The sequence below is a fragment of the Rhinopithecus bieti genome, unplaced genomic scaffold (genome assembly GCF_001698545.2).
Source record: "Rhinopithecus bieti isolate Rb0 unplaced genomic scaffold, ASM169854v2 scaffold_73682, whole genome shotgun sequence".
Lineage (NCBI taxonomy): Eukaryota > Metazoa > Chordata > Mammalia > Primates > Cercopithecidae > Rhinopithecus > Rhinopithecus bieti.
In genome coordinates, this window is record NW_016829166.1 from 1,437,280 (window position 1) to 1,455,764 (window position 18,485).

Below are 18,485 nucleotides of genomic sequence, written 5' to 3' on the forward strand. Positions count from 1 at the left end.
AAAAAAAAAAAAAAAAAAAAAAAAATTGACAAATCAAAACTTGTAACTGCCTTATTCTTTTCCTCCCTTCTTCCCCTTTAAAGTTGTGTTTATTGGATCACATTATGGTGCCCCCAACTTAAGAGCTAACAATTAAATTTCTTAGTCCTTTTTCATCATGGGTTTCTTAGCAAAATGAGTACTCATGCGCATGCACATAAACACACCTTCAGTTCTGCCCAGGCTCCCTCCTGCGGACTAGGAGAGTTGCTGACACAGGGGCAGAGCAGAAACACAGCAGCTTGTGCTAACAGACAAAGGAGGATGATGGTTTCAGAGCGTGCATTCTGCTCTCCTGCCCCACCCCTCCACCTGTCTCCTGTTCTGCCCCCACACAAAAGGCAGCTGAAGTCATTTCAGGGCTTCCTACTTTGTTTCTGTTCAAGAGGCCAAGCCTCCTGGTAAGACTGAGTAAAGAGTAAAGCACCTTGAGTTACATCCTCCCAAAGGGCCCTGCAGCTGGAATCAGAGCCTGTGTTTCAGCCTCTCCTTCATCACCATCTAATTTATTGCCTTGAGCAAGCTACTTGCCCTCCCTAGCCCTGCCTGTTGCTTCTTCCGTCCAGAGCACGAGGAAATACAAGGAATGAAAAGGATCGAGACCAGCCTGGCCCTTGCTAGGTCTCTTCTGGGCAAATCACATGCTCTTCCAGCCACTAAGTGAGGCCACAGATATCAGAATGCAGGCATCCAGTGTGTCCAGTTCAAAGGAGGAACTGCTCGGTGGATGGGAGTTGCAACAATCTTGAAAATGCGTGTTTGGAAATTGACTGTCTCCGGGATTCCTCACAGCTATATTTGATGTGAATCCCCTTCTCCAAAACCACCTATTGTGTTGGGAGTTAATCAAACCACACTGATAGGCAAATGGACATGCCAGTCTCCCTCTCCTTCTCTCTTATCTTCTCAGATAAGGTTTGAGGGAGAGAGGAATCAGCAGAGGGTTCCCCCTAGCTGTCCCTTCGCGATCATAAGCCATGCACAATTGTCAATACTCACCTCTGCCCTCCTCCTTCTCCGGGACACCCTGCCTCCTCTCTCCAGGCCTCCGTGGGCTCCTTGGCCTCTGAATTCCTGTAGACATCCAGGGTCCAGATCACAAAACTATCACTTAATAGTCAGAATTTTCATTTTTTAAATTTCCATTTTTGGATAAACTTGGCACATGGCTGTTGTCATCACATTTTATCAATTAATCCAGTGGTTCCCAAATGTATCTACACTTCAGAATGGCCTGGGGGGAGGGGGCTTCAATAAACTACTGATACCTCTGTCCCTCCCCAGAAATTAGGATTTAATTAGAGTGTGGCCTGGGCTGTAGAATTTGTTAAGACCTCCCTCCCCCCAACTAAGTGATTCTAATATGCAGGCAAATTTGGGAACCACTGACTTCTTAGATCTCTCTGCCGTAGGATCTATAATCATGCCCTATTTACAGATGAAGCCCCTGCAGGTGAGCAAACTCCAGTCAGCCCCTCTAGCTCAGGTCAACACTGCGTGAGAGCCGGCGCTCCAGGCTGGCCAGACTCTGCGGCTCTGCTGTCTCAATCCTTGGTACCCACAGTGTGGTCCAGAGACCACAGCATCACCTAGGAGCTTGTTCACAGTGCACATTTTCAGGCCCCACAAAGTCACACCTACTGAATTTGTTCAGAATCCCTCCAAGGGAGTCTCATGCCCGCTTCACTTTGATAACAGCTGCTGTAGTCATGTCAAATGCCCTGAAGGTTACAGTCACGTGCTGGCAGCCTCGGGAGCCACAGCTCTGGCCCCTAGTCATCCTCTGACTTTAATTTACCTGGATATTATCTGGGCTGCTGGTTTAAAATGACCCACCTCAAAGATCTTTTTTCAGGATGTTAGAAATCCTGGAGTTATAGCGCTTTCTGTGCTGTTTCGTGTTTGTGAGTTGTAAAGGCAACAAGGATCACCCCTTTGGAGCAGGGACCGTACATCTATTCCTGCCGCCCTCCGGCAGTAATGAGCAGGCGGCAGGGCTCAGGACTGTTAGCCTGATTGATGGTCTGATGGAACCACCGCCAGGGCACTAAGGTAATTAGACGATCGGGTTCCGGACCTTGTTTTCTGGGCTGGAGGCTGCAGCCTTACATGATTAGGATGCGTGGGAGGCGCAACCTCTCCTGGAAGCTGTGCAGATAGCGCTGGGCTGCAGGAGGCAGCCAAGCCAAGCGCACGCTCAGAGCAGGGGAGCCTCCAGTTCCTTGGTTCCTGGGCTCCAATGGGCACCTCCAAACCAGTAGTTCCAGCATCTCTGTATTAAGACCTTAAAGGACAGGAGGCGACTGCGAGCCCCACAGTCTCCAGACATGGAAAGTCTAAATGCAGCAAGAACGAAGCATATTTTGTCTTCCTTTTCCTTTTTTTTTCAAGCAAAATAATAACTTGACACAAGTCCAAGCAGTTAAAAAGATACTAAAAGAAACCCAATTTAGAAGGACGTTTAGTAGGCTGAAAACAGATGTGGCAAACCATTTCGGGATATTCTGGGAGATGAGATGGGGAGGACCGGATTCGAAATGCCTGGGCCGCCTGTTCTGGGTCCGCCCCGCCAGGTGCCTGTGCTTGGGAGGGTCCCTGCCCAGCACGCGTTCTGGAAGGAAGCGGCCCCGCGCCTCCTCCCTCGCAATTACCGCCCGGTCGGAGGCATCCGGGCGGCGCGAAGTCAGCTTCGTGCGGAGCAGTTGAGAGCAGACCGCGTTTTCTTTTCATTGTTCCCTCGCTTCGCTGGGAGAGCCGCGGCACCTGTTCTGCTGCGGAAGCGCGGCCCAAGTTGGAAGCCCTGGCGGCTGCTGCCTGCCGCCGACGCGCGGGGGCGCCCGGCTGCATCCGGCCGCGGGGGGCCAGGAGCCTGAGAGCCTGGAGCTGGGTGCAGGGGACAGCCCGCCCGGGAGGGCTCAGGGTCGGATTTCGGATGGAACCAGAGCTCGCTCCAAGGAGTTGAAGGAGTTGGGAGCGCACCTCCCAATAATTTCAAAGAAACCGAGCTTTCAGTGCATGCAAGGGGCATTTGATTTCCCTGATTTCTGGGCACTGATGCACCCCACTGTCATATTTCTGAAAATTCAAGAACAAGGAGGTTAAAGAGTCTAAATGGAAGACTGGGTGACCATCCAAAATATCATACATCAATTGCATCTTGTAATTAATAAAATCGTTTTTATTAAGATAAATCTTGATAAGGTGTTTTTATTAGATAAGATAAACCTGGTATAACATACGTTGTGGGTGTGTGTGTTTTGTTCAGTTGTCGTTTTCAGAGAAATGAATTTTTAAAGTGCATATTCACCAATAATTATTTTTAAAGTGTGCCTGTATACTATGTATGTAGTTTTATATCTATCCCACTACCTTCTGCTTGCATAACTGAAGTCACAAAAAGGTAAAAGCTAATCCCCCAATATATAGGAGAATCTAGTATGTCCCATATAAGCGTATTTGCTAACTGGCCTCATGAAAGTATGTGCTGGGCACTCTTGAAATGAAATCATTGTTACTGTCAAATGAGACATCTCCACAAATGTACATGATGTGCTCAAACTGACTTTACATCTGGGAAAGGAGAAATTGTAGGTCTCTCTTACTCTGCGATATTTTTGATAGAGCAAAGGTATCCATGATGTAAATTTCTGAGATATTATAGATAAGCCCTTTATAAAGTTACAAATCGTATTCCCATAATGAGGGGGGAAAAGATTCCAAAGAAGACTGAACACTTACTGAGGGCAGGGACCATCATTGTCTCCTGCTCTGCAGTATCTGCAACTCCTAGCATATCTGGTTACGTCTTGCCAAGTAAAGGTAATGAAGCTTCCCTGGAAGGGCCCTGAATCCATGGCCAGAAAGTTTCACAAGGAGGCAGCTAAAATAAGCAGCCACATAGCTTGTGGGGAACATCGGTGCACCTCAGGGGCTTGGCATTCTGGGAGATAATTCTCTCAGCTCATTCCTTTTTTGTAAACTTTCCCAGTCTGGAACTTTCCTTTCTGCCCTGCGCCTATCACTCTCTGCATGAAATTCAGTTTTATATGTATACATTGCATATTTAGTGTGCACAGGACACAGCGATCAGGTGTTGCAGGGTTTGCAGAAATAAGCAAAACAACACCCTTTATGTGCTGGCCAGGAATAAGCTTACAGTCAAACAGTGCAAGAAGGGCATCATACCAGGGTCAGAACAAGCGTGTTTCATCAGGGCAGCAAAAAGAGCTCACCTCTATGGAGGAGACTTTGAAGGAGTGCAGCATGTGAGATGTACTTTGAAGAATGCAAAATATCTTCAACTGGGAAGAAATGGATGGCAGGAGAACATTCTAAATAGAAGGAATGGTGCGAGTAGGAGTTTGGATCATGGGGTATGTTTGGCAATCAGGGCAAGCACTTGTCCTTCAACATAAAATATATGTGCATAGAAAAGACAACTATAAAAGATAAGACTGGAAATGTGGTTGGGGCCATATTTTAAAAATGGTTCTTACGTGCCTGGCCAAATAATTTTTATTTAGTTTCAGAAAGTAGTTAGGAGATTCTTGAGCACAACAAGTAAATGGCATTGGGATTACACATTGAGAGAGTGTTTCTGGTATTGGGATATGTAGAATGCCCATGCAGGGAGACACTAGAGCCTAAATTTAGGATTGTGGCAGAGGGATTAAGAAGTTGGAGGCCGGGCGCGGTGGCTCAAGCCTGTAATCCCAGCACTTTGGGAGGCCGAGATGGGCGGATCACGAGGTCAGGAGATCGAGAACATCCTGGCTAACACGATGAAACCCCGTCTCTAATAAAAAAAAATACAAAAACTAGCCGGGCGACGTGGCGGGCGCCTGTAGTCCCAGCTACTCCGGAGGCTGAGGCAGGAGAATGGCGTAAACCCGGGAGGCGGAGTTTGCAGTGAGCTGAGATCAGGCCACTGCACTCCAGCCCGGGTGACAGAGCAAGACTCCGTCTCAAAAAAAAAAAAAAAAAAAAAGAAGAAGTTGGAAAACACACTTTGAGAGCTACTTCAAAGACACTCCTAGCCTTGGCACATGGTTGGGTTTTGGAGAACGAATGGGTTGATTAAGGGAATCAGAGCAGTCACATAGGAAGTCAGGAAGAAAGCAGTGGCTGTGGGGTGAAGAATCCTCTTTTAGACTTATGGTCTTTGAGGTGCTGCTAGGACCTCCAAGGGAAATACTCACAAAAGAAGTTAGAAATCAAATTCAGAAGGCTGGGCACAGTGACCCATGCCTGTAATCCCAACACTTTTCAAGGCCAAGGCAGGAGGATCACTTGAGGCCAGGAGTTCAAGACCTGGGCAGCACAGCAAGATCCCATTTCTATAAAAAATAAGTAGCTGTGCATGGTGACATGTGCTTGTAGTCCTAGTTACTCAGGAGGCTGAGGAGGGAAGATCGCTTGAGCCCAAGGGCTCAAGATTACAGTGAGCTGTGATCACGCCACTGCGCTCCAGCCTGGATGGCAGAGCAAGACCCTGTCTCTAAAAAAGAAAACAAAACAAAAACAAACAAACAAAAAACATTAAATTCAGCACATGGAGAAACAGGGCTAGAGTTACAGAATAGAAACTCATCCATGGAGGGGCCGGGACAGGAGTAAATGAAAATGCCAGGAATCCTGGGGAAGCAGAAGAGGCCAAGGACAGAGCCTTGAGATGAGATGGTCACATGTTCCTGCCCAGCCTCTGTTCCTGCTCTCCCCTCATCCTGATGTCTAGAAGAACATTCTTACCTAAATACATATATATGTATAAAAATTTATATATAAGTTTATATATATATATAAGTATACACACACACACACACACAGTTTGCTAGGAGAAGCCAAGTCCATCAAATTTCTTCCATCTGAGATTAGTTAGAGACTTCAGTCAATATGGAAAGAGAATTTCATATTTTAGGAAGTTTTGTTTATTGAATTTACTTATATTAAAATGAATCTGTAGTTCTAATTTGGGAAAATGACATAGCTACTTCCTTCAGAAAAAAATAATTCTAATCTTTAGTGTTCATTCTAATTTTCTGCCCACTCCTAAAATAAAAAGTTTTCAATCACTTTCTGAAACTAGAAGGAATTCAAAAGAAGAGCTAAAATATTACAAACTTCCTTCACAGTTTATTTTTGCAGGCTGTTCTCTGAGTAGAGATGCACAGGAAATGAATGGTTACAGTAACTGGGATGTTTGTGGTAAAAATACAATTTTTTAAACTTAGACCATTTTTCTATGGCTTTACTTCTCCCATAACTGCCATAGCTCACTGCAAGCTACGCCTCCTGGGTTCATGCCATTCCCCTGCCTCAGCCTCCTGAGTAGCTGGGACTACAGGCGCCCACCGTCACACCCAGCTAATATTTTGTAATTTTAGTAGAGACGGGGTTTCACCGTGTTAGCCAGGATGGTCTCGATCTCCTGACCTCATGATCTGCCCGCCTCGGCCTCCCAAAGTGCTGGGATTACAGGCGTGAGCCACTGCACCCGGCCCAAATATTGTTTTCTTCTGAGAAGAATAAAAACACAGGTGATCTACAAAAAATAGACCTTGCTCTTGAGTATACAATTAACTTGTGTGTGCAAATTTTATCCTATAAATCATAGTGTGACCATCATTGGAGGAACTCCAAAAAAATCAAACTGTAAACCTGTAATTTATTTTGTGTTTTCTAAAGGTCAAATGCTGCAAATACTGGCCAGATGACACAGAGATCTATAAAGACATTAAAGTTACCCTAATAGAAACAGAACTACTGGCAGAATATGTGATAAGAACATTTGCTGTTGAAAAGGTAAGTTTTCATACAGCTTTTAAAAGCTATGGTCAGACACTCATGGTACCATACTAGCCTCATTAACTTATCTAGGATACTTTACACATGCTTATATCCAAATGCAGGTAGGCTCTATCCGATGGTTTCTCAAGATTGCATCTTGCCCTCTGATTCTATAGTAGTTCAGTTCCATCTTTAAAACAAATCATTCTCATTCATAAAATCTATATTTTGCGAGTAAACCAAAAGTTAATGTCTATTTCTTTATTTTCTTTCCCTGGTTGATATTGTTCTGCCCGTCTCTCTTTCTTTGTTCACAGAACAAAGTTTGTTAAATTTTGATAAATGTCCTTCCAGTTTGGTAAATTTCCTTCATGGTGTATGTCCATATGCATTTCCCAGTAGGGAGTTAGTATCAGTGTTGAGACACAGGTCCTAACTCCTCTTGGAATCCCTCACTTCCTTGTGGCTTTCCAAAGCTCTGGTTTAATGTGGACTGATGGATTTTCCAGGTGGAAGCGACCTACCTGGAAACCTAAGTGACTGATCTCCATTAGACATGGGACACTCTTGCATGAACCAGCGCATTCATTCATGCTCACTCCCATACTGGTTCTCCCCTTTTGTAGTCACTGGTGTTGGGTCGGTGAATGCTCTGCTTTGGTTCTGCCCTGCCTCATCCCATGTGCATGGATGGGGCTTCTTCTCTGGGAAGCACTGTAGGGCATAACAGGGAATTTCCTTATTCCCCCTCTTTCTGCTGACATAGGGAGGGGCCGGAGGTGAAGCAAACTGCAGTCCATCCAGAGAAGTGTCACAGGTAGGCTCTGGGGAAAGTGGAGGTGATGTGGCTAAGAAACACTCTGCCTTCCAAAGATCCACAGACTTTTCTATCGAGAGTTGATTCTCCATAACTGAGCCCTGCACAGCTGCCCTGGACTTAGGGATCTTGGTGTGAATTTGTTCAGCTTATACTCATGTAATAGTAGCAGGTCTTCTTGGAAGACCTGGGTTGTAGGCAGATTGCTAGGGAATTGGATGTTGGCCTTCCTCTCCACTCTGTATTCTCACTACATCTAAATGCGCTTTTTAGATGAACAAAACCAGTTTTAAGAAATCAAGGAAATTGCAACATCTGCTTATTGGCTAATTTAGTCTGATGTTTTGAACTACCTTTCCTGGTTTGCAGATCCAAATTTGTCATAGAATCACAAAGCTGGAAAGACTTTATTTTAATCTGTTTCTCATACTATTTAGCATTTTTTTTCTTAGCCTATCTTTTTTAATAAGCAGGCAGAAAGCTTGGAGACTTCAAAGAATGAGGAGTTCTGGTTGACTCAATTCTTCAAGTTCTGAACCTCACACTTTGATGTCAATTTTCTCCTTCTTAGGCAGGATTGGAAAAAAAACACATGGAGGATTTTTGTATGGCTGTTGGCAAGAGCACTCATGAATAACTGCATTAAAACAGCGATAAAAGACCCTCAATATTTTTTTCTTTAAAAAAGTCACCCAAAAGCCATCACTTAAACGTGGAGTTTTTTGAACAATAGTCAGCTCTCTAATAAGCTGAAAATGCATCTCTGTAGCTAAAGGAAGGGTTTGTTTGTTTCTTTGCTCTTTTTTTTCCAACCTCTTATTGTACTCTCCCAAATTCCCAGCTGCACAGAAATGTGTCTGAAATATCCAGTTATTTTAGTCGCTAGACACCCAATGAAGAGGTGGTGAAGGGAAGAGAAGGAAGAAGGAGCTTGTTAATGCATTTGGGGAAATCAAAATGACATGTTAGTGATTTTCTAACTGGGCAATTGGAATCTTTAAGGAAAACAAATCATTAGTACTTTTGTAGAACATTTCTTGTAGGTTTTAAACTTTCTCATTAGAAAGGGAAGAAGAAAACGGGTAAGCATGTACTCTGAGATGCCTGCAATTCTGATTCTATTTTGAGAGCATGTTGCATCAAGGGACCTAAAGGTGAAAATGGATTTGGGCTCTGCTCTGCAAAACAAGCAGACGCAATGCACTTTGGAACTCATGAATTCCTGCTTTGCATCTGATTGTTGTCTTTTGTTTCCCACATAGCTGATGATTCCAAGCTAAACAGATTTTAAATAATGTGCAGTACCCAGAGTGTGAGAAGGAAGACACCCCTGAAGTCTCCATGGATTTAGGCTGTCTGGTGAATCTATCCCTGCCTATCCTGGGAGAAACAAAGTTGACAGTGGTCACTGATTTCTCGCTACCCAGGAGCTGCCTAGGATTCAGAGAGGGCATGAGAAGATGATCCTCCTGTCTCCAAGACAGAACATGTACTATACAAGACAGAACATGACTCTTTATTTCACAAGTATTTCTTAAGCACCCACTTTGGGCCAGGGACTATTGTATGACTTGGTTCAAAATTAAGCGACTAGCTGGGTGTGGTGTCTCATGCCTGTTAATCTCCACACTTTGGGAGGCTGAGGCTAAAGGATCGCTTTAACCTGAGAGTTCAAGACTGCAGTGAACCATGATTATGCCATTGCACTGCAGCCTGGGCAACAGAATGAGACCCTGTCTTGGAAAAAAAAAAAAAAATTAAGTGACTCTCACATTTGTATATATAACATTCATGCTTGTTATAATGAAAAATCAGGAAGCAATAGTATCAAATTGGGAGGTATTTGGGCTGTGACCACTGATACCAGCTATCATGTTCTTCCCCAAATGTGTTACATTCCAAAGCAGATAAAAGGAGACACTGCTGTGTCAATGAACAAGAATGAAAGCTGGATCAGAAGCAATTTCCTTTGCCACTCTTGTCAACAGCAAACATATTCAAGGGTGGAGGTTTAATTTTGAGAAATGTTTTCTACATTCCAGAAACTGATATTTACCTTGCTCAGAAAAAGAGTCTTAGATCAGTTGAGAGCTGTAGTTCAGGACTTGAGGATGCTGGAACTGAAATCTAACAAAGCTAGAAAGAGAAGCACAGCCCATGCTCCCACTACCCAAAAAAACCCACTAGGATATGGAGAAAGATAGGCCTTTTTTTCCCCTTTGGAATAAAGTATTTATCGTCAGTAAGCTGTCCCAGTTTATATATGGGAATGCATACCACCAAAATAGATCACTCCTACCTGGGTCATCATGCAGAAAGCTGGGGGAGCTATTTAGGGGTTTGGAGGCTGACACAGGCTCAGCTGTATGTTTTCTAATGGAGACCTTGGGACTGGCAAATGTTCCCTTGGTTTTAGTAATAAGGAATTTGGGCTCCTAACGACCTAATCAGACTACTCTGGGATCACAGAGCCTATTTAGCAGACGACAATATTGATTTGCATTTGTGAATCCCTGACTGCTTAATTCCTTAATGCTTAAACTCTGGTCAAGAATTGCATTTTCACAGAGAAATAAAGCTTCAGCATTTATGGGTTATCAAATGAAGACATATTAACACGTGGGTGCCAAGCAAGTCTGCAGTTGTTTGCTCTTCTGGTCTTTCAAAGCACGTAAAAATTCTGAATTTCTTCTTTGCTCACTAAGTATGTGTGAACAATGATTAATGGTGAAAGTGATAAGGCTAATGAGTGTTTACTTTTAAGAGACAATAAAACCATATGCAGAAGTGGTTCAGAAAAGGATCACGGAATGAGAGAAGGAGGAAAGTCCAATTTGATCCTAGATGTACATGCAGAGTTGATTCTGGTTTTGTTTTCAAAGCAGTCTCTTGCTTTAAAACACAGTCTTAATATATAGGCCCATACTTAGAAAACAAAATTGACAGGTATAAATTACCTTAATTATTCTCAAAACAAAAGTAAATTAAAACCAAAAGCAAACTATAAAGTCTCTTTCTTTCTGCCTTCACTACAGTTGAGCAGCAGGCAACTCCCCTCAATTTACTGACCTAGCATAGAATTCCAGCAAAAATACCTTTCAATTCCCATAGTATATATTGGCTTACATGCCTGTTTGCCACAAGCAGACTGTGATGGCCACTCAAAAACATACTTCTGTAGCCCTAGCACCTCACATAATGCCTGGGGCAGTGTAATCACTCAGATTGCCAGCGATTGGATGAATGGGTAAAATATTTACCCACATTAAAAAGAGAAACCTAACAAACAGAGCTGTAAATGCAAATGAGTTCTCTGACCTGTCTAGTTAGAAAGGTGTCCTCATTCATTCCTCCTGCAAGCATCATGTGAGCATACTCAGTGAGTGTGCACCACTCCAGTCCCTGCTGTGAGAGGTTCCAGGATGCCGGAAAGCCCCAACACAGAGTTGGTATTGAGCACACAGATATCCTTTAATTCCTTCAGGCCCCTCTTCTGTGCCTCTTTCTCTACAGACTCTCACCTCACCAGACACCGTGTGATCTAAGTGAGACAAACCTTTAACATAGTCTACTTTTTAGAAAGGAATTTCAAACAACCCAACCAATTCATCCATTTGCTGGAATTACACCTAAAAATTAGCATTTTCCTCAGACATCATCCCCCTTTCATGCCCAGCCATCTTCCTAAGGGTACAGTGCCTTCCACGTTGTGTGTAAGATCTAAGGATGGCCTCCTTCCCCAGCAGTCCGCTGTTTCCTGGCCCTAGACTTGCTACGTGGGGACTGTTTCCACTCCCCCAGCTATCCCTGCTCATTTGTGGTTTGTTTTCCCTTGTTCTCTTCCTTGTTGTGGCTAACCAACTACTGCAGAGAGGTGTGCATGAAATCCGAGAGATCAGACAGTTTCACTTCACTGGCTGGCCGGATCATGGGGTCCCCTACCATGCCACTGGCCTGCTGGGATTCGTGCGGCAAGTCAAGTCCAAGAGCCCACCCAATGCAGGTCCACTGGTGGTGCACTGCAGGTAAGCAGAGCTCCAGAGCCTCTTAAAGGAACTGCAGTGGGTGATGGGTGCAGGGCCACCTTTGCGGATGAAGGGTATGTTTTAGAACTTCAGAGTGGTGGTGGTTGCACATTTTGGGAGCACTAAATGCCACTGGAGTGTACCTTTTTAGAGGTTTAATTTTGTATTATGTAAATTTCACCTTGATAAAATATTTAAACAGCAGCAGCAGCAGTGTGGTCCTTCTTCATCCACTGACAGACCCCCCTTTTCATTCAGTGCTGGTGCAGGGAGGACTGGCTGTTTCATCGTCATTGATATCATGTTGGACATGGCTGAAAGGGAAGGGGTCGTCGACATCTACAACTGCGTCAGGGAGCTGCGGTCACGGAGGGTGAACATGGTGCAAACAGAGGTACTCCCGCTCATCACCTAGCCTGGGGCCTTGGTCCCTGGGGTCTCTCCTGCATCTCCCCGTTTTAGGGCCAAGGGCACAAGGAATCCAGGCAATTACCTGTTCAAGTGATCTACCTGGCATTCCCTGTTCCTTCCCTCCCTCCCTCCCTCTGTTCCTCCTTTTTGTTTTTCCTTTCATAAACAAACCAAACAAACCCAGGAGTTTTCCAGGTAACAGAATCAAGAGCCCAAACTTGCACATTTTTTCTGTGTTAAGGGACCCAAAAAAGTCTCTGTTAAGTGCTCAGACTTTCAATACCATTGCCTTTTATTCTATCTTTTAAACTAGCTGGTAACCAGAGCAAGACCGCTCCTGAGAATAGTGCCTGAAGCGTTATCTCGGTGCACTTTGTTCTTCTCCCGGGGTCCTGGGAAGAACAGAAGCCTCCTGACCCTAAAAATTCTGCCCAGTGTCTGGCATCATGGGGATTTGCCCATTTTGTGAAGTACTCTATATGTCTATACTAACTAGTAACTCTGTAAGTGGAAGTTTAAGGTATATGAGGAATTTCCATTTTTCCAAAAGCAGTATCCCATCCTGCTCTTAGGACATTCATATTTTTACTCATAGCTGATTGTTTTAAGTAGGCGTCACACCCACCACCTGGAAAATGATTCATGAAGTGAAGAAGAAGTAAGAACCCCTTACGTTTAGATTGTGCATTTAAGTTTATGAAAGCCTCTGGGAAACCTAATCCCATTTTTTTAGCTAACATAAAAATAACAGAAACTGTAAATGCTGCTTTCATGGGCTCTTTTCCTTAGAAAGGGGATACTGTGTTTGAAAGATAATCATAATAATTTATCTTTTAATATACTTTATAGTTAATCAAATGTTGCCACTCCCATTTCTCACTTGGCTCTTCTTCTTTCAGGTATTTAGTGGTAGTATGCTGTTTTTGGGAATCAGTCTGTTGGAGAAGAGGTTGCTGGAAAAAAAAGTCCCATTTATGTATAGAAATCAACCAAATTAGCTGTAATAAGAGGCTTTTTAAACTTTTCATATAACTAAAGATTAATAATAAATATGATAAGACTCTAACAATGAATTTTAAGAAAAGTCAGTGCCAAATCAGTTAGAGGCCCTGTGTTTATTTACACTGCGTACTCATTGAACATATATATGAGAACAGCTCTCTGTACCTCTAAGAGCTTTCATAATCATCATATTAACTTTTATGTTCTAAAATAAGAACTTCTAAGCACTTTCACGTTCTGAATTAAGAACTTTAGAACTTTTTGTCTTCATAGTAATGCCAAGTTTTTCTGGACCTTCTTTGCACTATTGTTTTGATCAGCAAATCCTACCATAGATAAAATTCTGCTCATTCCTCATGTGGACTACTGAGTTCCAAGTGAGTAGGATCAGAATGACAGAGGTCTTTAGCCACAGTTTTCATGGTGCCGCAGTGCGTGTGGTGGTTTGTATTGGGTCTGATTGGTTGTAATCCATCTGTATAATATTTGGCATTGTGACCCAGTCTCCTAGCACTTGAGCCCTTGGACCGTGTTTCTCTCTGGAGGAATTGTCTCCACTCTCTCGATGATGTGAGGCTAAAATTGATAGTGTCTGTCCTCCTTCTCTAGTTCTCTAAAGTTAGGAACTTGTTCCGTCCCCTCCAGGAGCAGTATGTGTTTATCCACGATGCAATCCTGGAAGCCTGTCTTTGCGGGGACACCTCTGTGCCTGCTTCCCAAGTTAGGTCTCTGTATTATGACATGAACAAACTGGATCCACAGACGAACTCGAGCCAGATTAAAGAGGAATTCCGGGTAAGTGATGCCCAAGGCAGGGGCACTGCACGGTGACTTGCTCCTCAAGAAGGATTTCAAGGTCAGCACCTGAGTCAGCCCTTGAATCACAAGGTTCCTCGGCCTCCAGCACTGTTGGCATTCAGGGCTGGGTAACCTTTGTTGGCATGTGCTGTTCTACAGGATGTTTAGCAGCAACCCAGAGCTCTACCCAAGAGACGTCTATGGCATCACCACCACACAAAAACACGTGTAGACATTGCCAGGTGTCCCCGCAGTGGACAGAAATACCTGGTTGAGAACCACTAGTCTAACAGCCATTTCCACCCCTCCCGTCTGAAAGCAGACACGGAGTAGTCCCCAACACCATGGCTCCTTGTCCACAGCATAGCCATGCGCAGTCACACCACGGAAGTGTGTGTTAGGAAGACTTTCCAACCAAGGACTCTCCATTGTATTCCTCACATTTGCGTTTTGTCCAGATATACCTGACTCAAGGCCAGACTCTTCCCCCGTCTCTGACCTCCCAAATCCCCAGATGTCCCACTCCACTGGAACTTGAGGGCTCTTAATCGTAGGGACCCACAGTGGCCCATATGTCTCTGCCTCTGACCCCTGTGTCTGATGGGCACTGTCCGTGGACAAAATCCAAGGAGCGGAAGAAATCCAACTCGAACTGGGGAGTTCTGCGGACGAAGGGGAGGGCTGCGGAGGGGAGGGGAGGGCTAGGGCTGCGGAGAAGAGGGGACCGTCTTGCAGTCAGCCACAGGAAGTTTGCATCTTTCCAGAACTGCAAGTGAGAGGAGTCTGCTGCCAAGTCTTCTTGTCCTCACGTGCCTTTCTTTTCTCACGTAGACCCTAAACATGGTGACGCCAACGCTGCGAGTGGAGGACTGCAGCATCGCGCTGTTGCCCCGGAACCATGAGAAAAACCGGTGCATGGACATCCTGCCCCCGGACCGCTGCCTGCCCTTCCTCATCACCATCGACGGGGAGAGCAGCAACTACATCAACGCTGCCCTCATGGACGTGAGTGCCCTGCTTCACGCTCGGCCCGAGGCTGGGGTGACTGGACTGGAGAGACTGCAGAACAGGCGTGGGTCTTCCCCTTCTGCTCACCAGCCCTTTTGTTTTTTAAGACACAAACTTTTGTTTCCAACAAAAAAATAGATTTCAGATTCCACGTATGTTTTTGTGTCAGGGATGATATCCTTGGTTTCTCAGGGACCACCAGGCCAGAAGTATCGGTAAATGCAACATGGCACAGTTGCCCTCTGAGCGCTGAGATTTTTAACCTGCTGAGCGGGGAGCAGGGGACAGCTGTGAAGTCACCATGGCAGGAAAATGGGTTAATCGGTTTGCAGCATTATTTTAGTTCATTTTCCTGTAATTTAGCCTGTAGTTAACATAGGGGAAAGCACAACTCATTACTTCCCATCAGTCTGTTTACTTGTTGCTATTCAGTTGATGGAAAGAGTGAATGGGTGTGTTCTGTGCTAACGCGGAAATTTTAATTCTATTGGTGTCATATCATAAAAGGTACCTAAACTTTTTTGAAGCGCTTCAGAGCTGTAAAAATAGTAGATGTATTCTTTATGGCAGAAATAAGAACACTGTCACACATACAAATTGCTAGCAAACAAGTTTTAGAAAAAGCAGAACTTTTAATTATGTGTAATTTTAAAAGTAAAGTTAAATTTTCTCCATCAAGATAATTATGTATAGATTCAATATTGCCGCTCTACCAGAAATTTTCTAAAAATTGATAAGAGATACTAATTAAGTTTTCTTGGTATCAAAGTAAGACTTTTATCACTCTTATTCTGCAGAGAAGTTTATATTTAGTCTATGTTGGTGCTGACAATGGTGACAGAATTCAACAAGTGTTAAACATGTTCAGTGTTTTGTGCCACAAGTTTCCTTCTGCATGAAATAACTTAGCTTCTTCTCCTCCCATTTTCCTGAGTATATCTGGAGCATTCTTGTTTGTGTTTGCAGAGCTATAAACAGCCTTCAGCTTTTATAGTCACCCAGCATCCTTTGCCAAACACAGTGAAAGACTTTTGGAGACTGGTCCTGGATTATCACTGCACATCCGTAGTTATGCTAAATGATGTGGATCCTGCCCAGGTGAGACCCAGACTTCTTACAGTCAGAGCTAGTGCAAGGGGGGTCGAGTTTGTTTGCACCTGAGAAGTGCAGGCCCTGGTGCCAGGTCTCAAGTGCCAGTTGAAGTTGAGAACTGGGGATGCTGAACACAAAGGTAAAAATCAGACGGAATTAGGGGTTAGAAAGTCAGTTGAAACCAGAAATACAGGCGGAAATCATAGATGTTTGAGGTGACAGGGCAAGACAGGGCCAAAAGTTGAGCTGTTCCTGAAAGATGGAAATATCCACTGGAGGTTGACAAGGTCGCAGACCAAGTCAGGGCTCAGCAGGAACCTGAACATCACAGAGCCAAAGCAGAGCAAGCAAACCAGAGGACAGTGGAGAAGGGAAGATAGCATTTGACACAGACCCTGATCCCATTCCTGGAGCAACTGTGCTTCCTGGCACAGCTCACTGGGAGCCTACAGGTAGAGATTGTCATGCAGGGTGACAGTGTTGGGATGACAGCGGAGACAGGCAAGCAATTTTAAGGCACAGCAATTAGTTTTCTCGATGCTTTGGTAAAGATATTAAAAAGAAATTATACTGGGACTTGGAGATAAGAGAAGTTTGGAATGATAAATGGGGCTTTTGCATAGTTACTGTTAAACATTAAAGAGAAAGAATTGGACAGTGATGACTCAATGTTAGTAATAGGGTTAGACACATTTTCTTGAAGCAGGTTGTCAGGCAAGCATTAGTGCAGTGGCCCTTTAGTAGATGAATTCATTGTTTTGGGATGTGCCTATACCAGTCATAGACAACCATCATGACAGTAGGCATTATGGGAAGTTTGACCTTAGCGTGTTTTAAGAAACAACTTGTCTGGACCTGAATTAATTTCCTGTCCAGTAGACACAAATTCTTTCTTTTCTTAAAACAAACAAACAAAACAAAAAAAAAAAGGTCTGAAGCATTTCAGCATCCCAACTGGACATCATGGCCAAATTTTTCCTTCCTACAATCTATTTTCTTGCCATCATCCAACCGTAAATGGCATGGACATTCAATTCAGTTCTGTAAGGTTTTTAATTATGTCTGAGGCACTGCATTATATTGTCAAAGCTCTCGCCTGAAAGCTGGTTAATGAAATAATGATGATAATCTTTGTTCTTATCCAGTCCTTTTGGCTTAAGAAGCTTAAATATTTTAAAACTCTTCCCCACTGATGCTCTGAGAAGGTTAGCTTACGGCCATTTATAAAGACAAGTAGACACCATGGCTTGGGAAGCTTCGAAGACCCAACTCAACATAGAACCCAGTGTCCTGATTTTCTAACTTACAGTGGCATGGCTGAAATTTCACCGATTCTAGAGTCTTAAGTCACAGACACTTATAGAATAAGGGACTTCTTCCTTATTTAGAATCATTATGGTTTTTTTCTTCATGTGAATCCTGAAATGTGGAGATATTTTTGTTCATATTAGTGAACAAGACATCAGTCATTCTAGTGTTTTCTTTTTGAACAACTGCACTGGAATTCTAAAGCCGCATTCTAAACCCGAACTATCTGGACTCAAACCAAGCCTTGGCTGGCTCATGGGTAAGAGAGACAAAAAGACTGCAGTTCTATTCAGCAGACAGAGCTGATTTTCAGAGTGAGAGAAAAGAGGCTCCTGGGATTCAGTCTTTTAGCCAACACTAAACTGAGCATTTGAATGTAAAGGCTTTGCAATTCTACAAGAATAGCACTCAACAATTTTAAGTATTTATAGGTCCAGTTCACGGACGTGTTATGCACCATTTAAGCCATTTTCTACATAGTTTACTTGGGCAGAGCATAGAATGCAACGTGCCAAGAGGCGCCTGCACAAGCTGCGTCACTCATATTTCTTTGGTGTAAGTGGCAAGCTTTTGGTCAGGAGCTTGAACGAAGAAAGCAAGCAGAAAGCAGAGTAAGTTCAGGCAGTAGAAAAATGGGCAGAACAGTTCAAATGTGCATGTTACAGCTTTTATAAATATCTTGGCTTACCATCATAATGCCTGTTAATTTTAACAGTGGGTACCGTTGGGCGTCAAAAAGAAAAGAAACATCAGCATGCTATTATTTGACAAGGCAGTTTTATAACTTGTCACCAGGAAGTGCTGGTGAGGAAGGAAATATTTCATGGAAGCATTATTTAAAAATAAATAAATGTAATTTTTAAAATACTATCAGCTTAGCTAACATAAAAAGCACCCTTGGTTACCCTACTTTCATTCTTACTTATAAAATCCCACCTTAACTGTTCTGTGATGGAGAGAGAGATATTGCCATTTCGGCTGACCTACTGCTCACTGAAAACTATCCTGCAATCTTGGGTATAAATCAACCTTAGCAACCTTTGACAATGAGATTTTAGATCCTTTGGAAAATAGAAATCATCTAGAAATTCAACCAGTGGATCCTCCTTTTCTGACACATCATTCTGCATAAAATTAGGTGATTGTCTTCCTCTGCTCTTGGCCCAGTATAGAAACAGGTTATATAATAAAGTAGTTCT

General features: G+C 43.6%; 1 protein-coding gene across 10 annotated transcripts in view; it reads left to right on the forward strand.

The window, feature by feature from the left end:
* The window catches only part of PTPRM (protein tyrosine phosphatase receptor type M), a 797,738-nt gene that overhangs the window by 755,792 nt on the left and 23,461 nt on the right, over nucleotides 1-18,485 (forward strand). For all 10 annotated transcript variants that reach the window (XM_017864681.1, XM_017864682.1, XM_017864683.1 and 7 more), the window contains 6 exons: nucleotides 6,724-6,840; nucleotides 11,513-11,667; nucleotides 11,926-12,061; nucleotides 13,726-13,875; nucleotides 14,710-14,883; nucleotides 15,853-15,984. In XM_017864681.1, coding sequence (XP_017720170.1) covers nucleotides 6,724-6,840; nucleotides 11,513-11,667; nucleotides 11,926-12,061; nucleotides 13,726-13,875; nucleotides 14,710-14,883; nucleotides 15,853-15,984 — 864 coding nt within the window. The remainder of the gene's footprint in view (nucleotides 1-6,723; nucleotides 6,841-11,512; nucleotides 11,668-11,925; nucleotides 12,062-13,725; nucleotides 13,876-14,709; nucleotides 14,884-15,852; nucleotides 15,985-18,485) is intronic.